At 38.5% G+C, this 11,187-nt stretch overlaps 2 protein-coding genes across 2 annotated transcripts; one reads left to right on the forward strand and one right to left on the reverse strand.

Moving 5' to 3' along the window:
- Positions 1-212: 212 nt before the first annotated feature.
- On the forward strand, positions 213-2,976 carry LOC148912855 (uncharacterized). The gene is made up of 4 exons (XM_089026250.1): positions 213-750; positions 877-942; positions 1,018-1,398; positions 1,522-2,976. The coding sequence occupies exons 1-4, from the start codon at positions 493-495 to the stop codon at positions 2,254-2,256; spliced, it is 1,440 nt and encodes a 479-aa protein (XP_088882376.1). The 5' UTR covers positions 213-492; the 3' UTR covers positions 2,257-2,976.
- Positions 2,977-6,472: 3,496 nt separating this feature from the next.
- Positions 6,473-9,210, reverse strand: LOC148912856 (uncharacterized). The gene is made up of 4 exons (XM_089026249.1): positions 8,699-9,210; positions 8,507-8,572; positions 8,051-8,431; positions 6,473-7,927 (listed from the first exon to the last, which is right to left on the reverse strand). The coding sequence occupies exons 1-4, from the start codon at positions 8,954-8,956 to the stop codon at positions 7,193-7,195; spliced, it is 1,440 nt and encodes a 479-aa protein (XP_088882375.1). The 5' UTR covers positions 8,957-9,210; the 3' UTR covers positions 6,473-7,192.
- Between the last annotated feature and the right edge of the window lie 1,977 nt (positions 9,211-11,187).

Raw genomic sequence — 11,187 nt, forward strand, 5'->3', positions numbered from 1 at the left:
TAAGTGAGGTTCCAGTGAGGTAGGGGGAGGGGTGATCTACATCCAACCATCATGGGAAGACCGGCCGACCGCCCGAGTAGAGGTTCTGATCGAAATCGGGGCCTGGAAAGGTTTGGGAAAGGTGTTTTAAAACACAAATCAAAATCCTTTGTTTAAAAAACGAAGTTTTTGAATTAATGAGCTGACTTCCTTTGTTGGAATGACATGTTTAATTAGCAGACTTAAATGAGAAGCTGTACTTATGTTTTAATTGGTTTATATCGCCTAAACCGCCTTTGTCGGAATCACTGACTAATGTTTAGTTGGCAGGAAGCTTTTGTTGGAGAAGATTAAATCCTGTGTTTCGGCGACTGGTGGTTAGGAGTTATGAATTAATGAGTCTAGCCTTTAGAAGTCATTTTAAGGACTATAAAATCGAAAAATTTCAGACTTTTAGTCACTACAAGCGAACCTTTGAAGAGTGTGGATCAAAACAAGCAAGTAAGTAAAAGGATGGCTTTTCACTGCGACGCATGCGACAAGTCCTTTACAGAAGAGACGAACTTAGTAAGGCACAAAAAGGCTATTCACAGTGGGCGATTATTCACCTGTGAACGATGCGGGAAACAGTTTAATCGGAAGGATGCCCTAAAAAGACATGAACAAGTCTGCGGAGGTGGCTCTTCAAAACGGAAAGTAGAGGAAAAAGAAAACGCCCCACCGACGAAAAAACAGAAGACAATGACCGAGGCAGAAATTATTGAATACGAGGTGAATATAATTCATAATCTAATTTTTGTTATAATCATGTAAACCACAGAATATGTCAATACCTCTACTAACCATAAGATACATAGTTTTTCAAGTCGTCTTATATACCAATTTTTTCGATTTCAGTTAGCAAACATACCGGCGGAGATGTATGAAGAATACGACGGAGAAATTCTGGGGGATAATGAAGTGGTAGGTAAGCCTCTATTATCTTCATATCGGATCTTTGTAGAGTAACTTTTTCTAAGAACTAATTCTTTTCTCTAGGATGATGTACAAATAGGTGGTGGAGAGACTGAAGAATGCGCGCTTGGTGGAAATGTGACCACGTTTAAATATAAACCCAACAAGAATGAAAAATATGATCTGTTGCTCACCCTGCGAGGAAAACGAAAGACCATCATCAAAAAACTGAAAACCCTGCTCAAAAAACATCGCGGGATCAAGTGGTTTCTGTGTGTTAAGGTGAAGATGGTTAAAACGAGCCCCGACGGTCAGGACCAGATCTCAACCCCCCATTTTCGCACCAAATGCTACACTACAGTCAATGATACAGAAATTGAAAAAAACTACGTGCATGGAATGGAAAAGATCAAGAACTCTTTCTTGGAATACCAGAGAGAAGGGTCTGGATGGTTATTGGAAGAGGTAATTAAATTGCACCATCGTTATAGCACAAAGGGGATCACTCGACCGGCGATGATTTTCTGCTGTATGTACATACATTGAAACTGTATATCACCGCTTAATAAAGTATTGTTGCTATCATAGGTGTTGGAAATCGATTTAGGAGTCGCTGCTTACACTCCTCTCGAGGGATCGAGTTACATACCTCTACCCAAGAAGATCAAAGACAAGAAAGCGGTGCTCAACATTCAAAATGAAGATGAAAAATGCTTTTTATGGTCAGTACTAGCGGCGAAACACCCCACTCACTGGAGCCATCACGCAAACCGCGTCAACAATTATCAAAGGTATGAAGCTGAACTAAATATGTCAGGAATCGAGTACCCCGTTAAGATCAATCAAGTGAAAAAATTCGAGAACCAGAATAGAGAAATTAGTATCAATGTCTTTGGGTATGAAAATAAAGAGCTATTTCCCCTTTACATTACGAAAGAGAAGAAAGAATTACATGTGAATTTGTTACTGTTTTCTCAAGATGACACGCGTCACTACTGTTTAATCAGGGATTTAAGTAGATTGTTGGATAGTATGAGTAGAGATGGGCATAGAAAGTACCACTGTATGTATTGTTTGCATGGCTTTGTCAGGCGAGATTTGTTAGAAGATCACGAACCTCACTGTAGAAAACACGGACCCCAGAAAATCCGACTGCCTGACGAAGACCATACAACACTGTCATACAATGACGTACAAAAACAACTGAAAGTACCTTTTATCATTTATGCAGATTTCGAATCGATTTTAGTGAATTGTGATGATACAGAATTAGACCCTAGTACAAGTTTTACACAAAAAACTGACAGCATCACCCCTCTTTGACTACTTCAGAATCTTTGATGAAAACTTGGTGGCAGTCAACATGAAGAAACCATCACTTTATTTAAATAGACCTATTTACATCGGGTTCAGTATTTTAGAATTGTCTAAAACCCTGATGTACGACTTTCATTATAATTACATCAAGCAGAAATACAGTACCCAGGCAACCCTACTGTTTACAGACACAGATTCCCTGTGTTATAACATCAAGACAGAGGACATCTACCAAGATATGTTTCAAGACCTTGACCTATTTGACACCTCAGAGTACCCTAGAGACCACACCCTCTATAGTACAACAAACAAGAAGGTGATTGGTAAGATGAAGGACGAGACCCATGGGCTACCCATCAAAGAGTTTGTGGGTCTACGACCAAAAAATGTACTCTCTTCTCTACGCTGAGGATGGCCGTGAGGTTGAGAAAAAAACTGCTAAGGGAATTGCGAAACAGGTGACGAAGCGGGATATCAGACATACCCACTATAGAGATTGTTTGCTTAAGCGAAAGAGAACCATGGCTAACATGAAACAAATACGTAGCTATAAGCATCAAGTATTTACAATAAACCTAAACAAAGTGGGTCTTAGCCCCTATGATGATAAGCGCTACATCTTAGAGGATGGGGTGACTACTATAGCTCATGGTCATTACAAGACCAATGTAATATAATGGTACATTTATGATTGATACGTGTAAATAAACAATTGTAAAGTACAAAGTGATGTCTATTGTCTCTCGCACGCTTCAGCCTTCATACAGATGTAGCCGCATAAATTTCGATCTCACTACCACTAGATTCACTGCTTGCACTACGGAAGGGTCTTGTTTCCTCAAGTGTGTAGAGTTCTAGAGGAGGGTCGATGAGGGGATGAGGGTTATGTAATTTCCAAAGATGATGAATAATGCTAGAAATGATGATTACCACCACGATGATGAGCACGGTTCCCACAACAACATAGATGTATAATGTTTCTGACATAACTTTAGAGCTTTTTGGTCTTGAAAACGGAGAGGGTGTGTTGTATTTAGATTTGTGAACTGAAGATGACTGTACAGTACATGAAGAGCTTAGGGTGGGTTGAACTATATTGATGGTTGTTTTCTGGTTGGATGTACTTGGGATGGTGGAAAGAAATACTACAGGAGATTGAGTGTTTGAATTCAGACTTGAATAGGATTGTGAAGATGTAACTATGTATGAAGGACTTGTAATTGGATTTGATGATGTAGGTGAAATCATATTTATCGACGAGATGGAGTTTGTGAAGGCGCTTGATGGTGTGGTAGAAATACAATCTGTTTTGAAAGTCAAGAAAACCGGGAACTTCTGATTAGAAAACATAAGACAATCCAAAGGATTACCTCTTAGATCGATGAATGTGATGTTGGAGTTTTGGAGGCTGGAAGTATTGTTTAAGTAGATAATATGATTGTCTCTTAGAGAAATGCTTGAATACTTGTCCAGTGTTTGAAAACTTGGAAGTTTTGCCAGGCTTAATCCGGAACAGTCAATCAGACCAAGACTTGGTAGACAGATGCACCTTTCATAACAATCACTTCCAGCCTGCGCTGGGATAGCAAATACCAACAAGGGGGCTAAAAACAGCATATTGAGTGTGTCTTGCTTTCCCACACTTAGTGATAAAGTTTACCGAAAGTATGTAAGCCGAGTAGTCATTCATCTTCATAAAAACATGTCAATCAATTTTAAGTTAGAGATACCGATCTGATAAGAGCCTTTGTTATTTTTATTTAGAGTTTTTAAAAACATGTCCCGGTGGTCTCAAATTGTCCCTATGATAGTACTAAATTGTCCCTGTCTTAACAGTTAAAATGTCCCCGTTTTATCAAATTGTCCCTATGATAGTACTAAATTGTCCCTGTATTGTCAAAATATCTCTGTGATAGTACTAAATTGTCCCTGTAATATCAAAATGTCCCTGTCTTAACAGTTAAAATGTCCCCGTTTTATCAAATTGTCCCTGTCTTAACAGTTAAAATGTCCCGGTTTTATCAAACTGTCCCTGTAATTTCAAAATGTCCCGGTTATCAAACTTAAACAAAAAGTAAAAATAAAAAATAAAAACTTATAACATATAAAATGTCATGTCCCCAAAATATTGAAGCATTCATCATGGTAACACGATACCCTAAAGATTGTCCTGTACCAGGGTGTTTAAAAACAAATCTAGTCAAACTTTCTAATCATTTAGCAAATGTGCATTTCATGTCTAAAGAAGAAAGAAAACCCTACCTTCAAGAGGCAAGACTTTTTTTCAAAGAATATAAAAATGTGAACACTTTAGAGAGTAATCTAGTCCCTCATCAACCTCTGAACGTGATGGATGTTACTTTAAAACACCCAACAAACATCCAAGTGTGTGGTCCGACGTTTTGCGGCAAGTCCTACTGGACTGAAAAACTTTTAAGAACCGCGGTTGAAATTCACCGTAGCAGTACACAATCTTTTCAATCTTTTCACTAAACATTTCAACCGCGGTTCTTAAAAGTTTTTCAGTCCAGTAGGACTTGCCGCAAAACGTCGGACCACACACTTGGATGTTTGTTGGGTGTTTTAAAGTAACATCCATCACGTTCAGAGGTTGATGAGGGACTAGATTACTCTCTAAAGTGTTCACATTTTTATATTCTTTGAAAAAAAGTCTTGCCTCTTGAAGGTAGGGTTTTCTTTCTTCTTTAGACATGAAATGCACATTTGCTAAATGATTAGAAAGTTTGACTAGATTTGTTTTTAAACACCCTGGTACAGGACAATCTTTAGGGTATCGTGTTACCATGATGAATGCTTCAATATTTTGGGGACATGACATTTTATATGTTATAAGTTTTTATTTTTTATTTTTACTTTTTGTTTAAGTTTGATAACCGGGACATTTTGAAATTACAGGGACAGTTTGATAAAACCGGGACATTTTAACTGTTAAGACAGGGACAATTTGATAAAACGGGGACATTTTAACTGTTAAGACAGGGACATTTTGATATTACAGGGACAATTTAGTACTATCACAGAGATATTTTGACAATACAGGGACAATTTAGTACTATCACAGGGACAATTTGATAAAACGGGGACATTTTAACTGTTAAGACAGGGACAATTTAGTACTATCATAGGGACAATTTGAGACCACCGGGACATGTTTTTAAAAACTCTAAATAAAAATAACAAAGGCTCTTATCAGATCGGTATCTCTAACTTAAAATTGATTGACATGTTTTTATGAAGATGAATGACTACTCGGCTTACATACTTTCGGTAAACTTTATCACTAAGTGTGGGAAAGCAAGACACACTCAATATGCTGTTTTTAGCCCCCTTGTTGGTATTTGCTATCCCAGCGCAGGCTGGAAGTGATTGTTATGAAAGGTGCATCTGTCTACCAAGTCTTGGTCTGATTGACTGTTCCGGATTAAGCCTGGCAAAACTTCCAAGTTTTCAAACACTGGACAAGTATTCAAGCATTTCTCTAAGAGACAATCATATTATCTACTTAAACAATACTTCCAGCCTCCAAAACTCCAACATCACATTCATCGATCTAAGAGGTAATCCTTTGGATTGTCTTATGTTTTCTAATCAGAAGTTCCCGGTTTTCTTGACTTTCAAAACAGATTGTATTTCTACCACACCATCAAGCGCCTTCACAAACTCCATCTCGTCGATAAATATGATTTCACCTACATCATCAAATCCAATTACAAGTCCTTCATACATAGTTACATCTTCACAATCCTATTCAAGTCTGAATTCAAACACTCAATCTCCTGTAGTATTTCTTTCCACCATCCCAAGTACATCCAACCAGAAAACAACCATCAATATAGTTCAACCCACCCTAAGCTCTTCATGTACTGTACAGTCATCTTCAGTTCACAAATCTAAATACAACACACCCTCTCCGTTTTCAAGACCAAAAAGCTCTAAAGTTATGTCAGAAACATTATACATCTATGTTGTTGTGGGAACCGTGCTCATCATCGTGGTGGTAATCATCATTTCTAGCATTATTCATCATCTTTGGAAATTACATAACCCTCATCCCCTCATCGACCCTCCTCTAGAACTCTACACACTTGAGGAAACAAGACCCTTCCGTAGTGCAAGCAGTGAATCTAGTGGTAGTGAGATCGAAATTTATGCGGCTACATCTGTATGAAGGCTGAAGCGTGCGAGAGACAATAGACATCACTTTGTACTTTACAATTGTTTATTTACACGTATCAATCATAAATGTACCATTATATTACATTGGTCTTGTAATGACCATGAGCTATAGTAGTCACCCCATCCTCTAAGATGTAGCGCTTATCATCATAGGGGCTAAGACCCACTTTGTTTAGGTTTATTGTAAATACTTGATGCTTATAGCTACGTATTTGTTTCATGTTAGCCATGGTTCTCTTTCGCTTAAGCAAACAATCTCTATAGTGGGTATGTCTGATATCCCGCTTCGTCACCTGTTTCGCAATTCCCTTAGCAGTTTTTTTCTCAACCTCACGGCCATCCTCAGCGTAGAGAAGAGAGTACATTTTTTGGTCGTAGACCCACAAACTCTTTGATGGGTAGCCCATGGGTCTCGTCCTTCATCTTACCAATCACCTTCTTGTTTGTTGTACTATAGAGGGTGTGGTCTCTAGGGTACTCTGAGGTGTCAAATAGGTCAAGGTCTTGAAACATATCTTGGTAGATGTCCTCTGTCTTGATGTTATAACACAGGGAATCTGTGTCTGTAAACAGTAGGGTTGCCTGGGTACTGTATTTCTGCTTGATGTAATTATAATGAAAGTCGTACATCAGGGTTTTAGACAATTCTAAAATACTGAACCCGATGTAAATAGGTCTATTTAAATAAAGTGATGGTTTCTTCATGTTGACTGCCACCAAGTTTTCATCAAAGATTCTGAAGTAGTCAAAGAGGGGTGATGCTGTCAGTTTTTTGTGTAAAACTTGTACTAGGGTCTAATTCTGTATCATCACAATTCACTAAAATCGATTCGAAATCTGCATAAATGATAAAAGGTACTTTCAGTTGTTTTTGTACGTCATTGTATGACAGTGTTGTATGGTCTTCGTCAGGCAGTCGGATTTTCTGGGGTCCGTGTTTTCTACAGTGAGGTTCGTGATCTTCTAACAAATCTCGCCTGACAAAGCCATGCAAACAATACATACAGTGGTACTTTCTATGCCCATCTCTACTCATACTATCCAACAATCTACTTAAATCCCTGATTAAACAGTAGTGACGCGTGTCATCTTGAGAAAACAGTAACAAATTCACATGTAATTCTTTCTTCTCTTTCGTAATGTAAAGGGGAAATAGCTCTTTATTTTCATACCCAAAGACATTGATACTAATTTCTCTATTCTGGTTCTCGAATTTTTTCACTTGATTGATCTTAACGGGGTACTCGATTCCTGACATATTTAGTTCAGCTTCATACCTTTGATAATTGTTGACGCGGTTTGCGTGATGGCTCCAGTGAGTGGGGTGTTTCGCCGCTAGTACTGACCATAAAAAGCATTTTTCATCTTCATTTTGAATGTTGAGCACCGCTTTCTTGTCTTTGATCTTCTTGGGTAGAGGTATGTAACTCGATCCCTCGAGAGGAGTGTAAGCAGCGACTCCTAAATCGATTTCCAACACCTATGATAGCAACAATACTTTATTAAGCGGTGATATACAGTTTCAATGTATGTACATACAGCAGAAAATCATCGCCGGTCGAGTGATCCCCTTTGTGCTATAACGATGGTGCAATTTAATTACCTCTTCCAATAACCATCCAGACCCTTCTCTCTGGTATTCCAAGAAAGAGTTCTTGATCTTTTCCATTCCATGCACGTAGTTTTTTTCAATTTCTGTATCATTGACTGTAGTGTAGCATTTGGTGCGAAAATGGGGGGTTGAGATCTGGTCCTGACCGTCGGGGCTCGTTTTAACCATCTTCACCTTAACACACAGAAACCACTTGATCCCGCGATGTTTTTTGAGCAGGGTTTTCAGTTTTTTGATGATGGTCTTTCGTTTTCCTCGCAGGGTGAGCAACAGATCATATTTTTCATTCTTGTTGGGTTTATATTTAAACGTGGTCACATTTCCACCAAGCGCGCATTCTTCAGTCTCTCCACCACCTATTTGTACATCATCCTAGAGAAAAGAATTAGTTCTTAGAAAAAGTTACTCTACAAAGATCCGATATGAAGATAATAGAGGCTTACCTACCACTTCATTATCCCCCAGAATTTCTCCGTCGTATTCTTCATACATCTCCGCCGGTATGTTTGCTAACTGAAATCGAAAAAATTGGTATATAAGACGACTTGAAAAACTATGTATCTTATGGTTAGTAGAGGTATTGACATATTCTGTGGTTTACATGATTATAACAAAAATTAGATTATGAATTATATTCACCTCGTATTCAATAATTTCTGCCTCGGTCATTGTCTTCTGTTTTTTCGTCGGTGGGGCGTTTTCTTTTTCCTCTACTTTCCGTTTTGAAGAGCCACCTCCGCAGACTTGTTCATGTCTTTTTAGGGCATCCTTCCGATTAAACTGTTTCCCGCATCGTTCACAGGTGAATAATCGCCCACTGTGAATAGCCTTTTTGTGCCTTACTAAGTTCGTCTCTTCTGTAAAGGACTTGTCGCATGCGTCGCAGTGAAAAGCCATCCTTTTACTTACTTGCTTGTTTTGATCCACACTCTTCAAAGGTTCGCTTGTAGTGACTAAAAGTCTGAAATTTTTCGATTTTATAGTCCTTAAAATGACTTCTAAAGGCTAGACTCATTAATTCATAACTCCTAACCACCAGTCGCCGAAACACAGGATTTAATCTTCTCCAACAAAAGCTTCCTGCCAACTAAACATTAGTCAGTGATTCCGACAAAGGCGGTTTAGGCGATATAAACCAATTAAAACATAAGTACAGCTTCTCATTTAAGTCTGCTAATTAAACATGTCATTCCAACAAAGGAAGTCAGCTCATTAATTCAAAAACTTCGTTTTTTAAACAAAGGATTTTGATTTGTGTTTTAAAACACCTTTCCCAAACCTTTCCAGGCCCCGATTTCGATCAGAACCTCTACTCGGGCGGTCGGCCGGTCTTCCCATGATGGTTGGATGTAGATCACCCCTCCCCCTACCTCACTGGAACCTCACTTAGAATAGCCGTTACGTCACCTCTGTAAAAACCCTGATGGGGGTGGGGGGTTGATCCACGATCCACATGATCCACGATCCACATGGCGTAGAATTGGTACCTCATATCTACTGATATTAGTGACCGGTATATAGAAATGGTACAGTAAAAACCCGCATAAAAGAACACCCATTTTTGGAGTTGAGGCTGATTTTATTCTTTTTTAATGGGTGTTTACTGAAAAATCAGCCTGAAGGTGTTCTTAAGATGTTCTTAAAATAAATGTTTCTAAAATATATATAGTATTACTATATAGACTACCAAAACATGTAGATGATATCAATGTGTAAGTTCAAAAATGTTATTTAAAAAATCTTGACTGCAATAATAACTGTATCAAAACAGTAGAAAAATGAATTATTGTCAGGTCAGTCTTGGAGTCTGCTACTGGTAACACTGTAATCTAAACCGTCTCCCCAGCCCTCGGTGTATGCATGAGTACTGATGAGGAGGCATAAATATTGATCTTATTTTTTTAAACACTTTTTAATATTTCAGGCTGATTGTGTTCTTATTTACATGGTACTTAAAACGCCCAAATTCAGGCTGGGTGTTCTTAACCCACTTGTTCTTTTATGCGGGTTTTTACTGTACTTCATTGTCCAATGATTTCGCGAGTTATGCACTGGGTCAATAGAAATCCCCACCCACTGAACTAACGCAGCGAGAACAGGTATTCGACACTCATTTAGGAGCGTGAATCCACGAGGAATTTTGATTTATCTCCACTTCCAAATTTTAATAATTCAAACGGCAAATCTTTCTCCGGGGACCGGAAGGGAAATGCTAGATGTCAAACTACATTAAAGTCGAATTCCCCGCCCTGTCCCGGGGATCTGAGGGTGGGGATTTCTATTGACTAGTGTATATAATTATATGGATGCTGGAATTTTTTGTTTACTTATGCATGAATAAATGTAAGCTGACCTGGTGTCACTAGCGTTTCAGAAATTCTACATTTGGGTGACCCAAAGACGTTTACTTATCTTCTTAAATTGATAATTTTTTTCTAATTTTTAGAAACCTTCAGGGTAATAAAATAGCTCGTCTAAAAAAGGGTATTTTTAATGGCGCTGTCAGGCTTCAACACTTGTAAGTAATAGAACATATATATTATTTCAATTAATAGTTATACTAGTGTAAATAGGTATACATAATTGAAAGTTTTCAAACGCAATAAGGCAGTTCATAGTTTAAGAATCTTTTCCAGTGCGCATGCGATTTAGGAGCACTAGGAACAAAGGAAGGTTTAGACAAAAGGAGGTGGGAAATTCTAGGTAAAAACGCATACGAACTGAAAACGATTCTATGGATCCGGACTGGCTTATTTGGAATAGTCCCTTTCACAGTTCCCTGCGTCATCTTGAAAGGTAGCCGCCCTTTGCATCGAAGCGAGACAAACGGTGAGCTTGCAACGATAGAGACGTCTTTTTAACACATTGGACAATCATTCAGATGTCTCTATCGTTGCAAGCTCACCTTTCGTCTCACTTCGATGCAAAGGCACGACTATCTTTCAAGATGGCGCAGGGAACTGTGAAGGGGACTATTAACTTGCACTTGCACACACAAAAACGTCCTTGTTCGTTGGACATTTGGCGCCCAGGATTCGAATATTAAATTCTGAAATTTTAAGAACGTTTTAGAGTAGAGCCAAAATCCTCGAAAAGTCTCACATTGTTTTACTAATTTGCAGGGATCT

The sequence above is a fragment of the Actinia tenebrosa genome, unplaced genomic scaffold (genome assembly GCF_029948245.1).
Source record: "Actinia tenebrosa isolate PJP-AT-01 unplaced genomic scaffold, QUT_ActTen_1.0 PGA_scaffold10__47_contigs__length_13832649, whole genome shotgun sequence".
NCBI lineage: Eukaryota > Metazoa > Cnidaria > Anthozoa > Actiniaria > Actiniidae > Actinia > Actinia tenebrosa.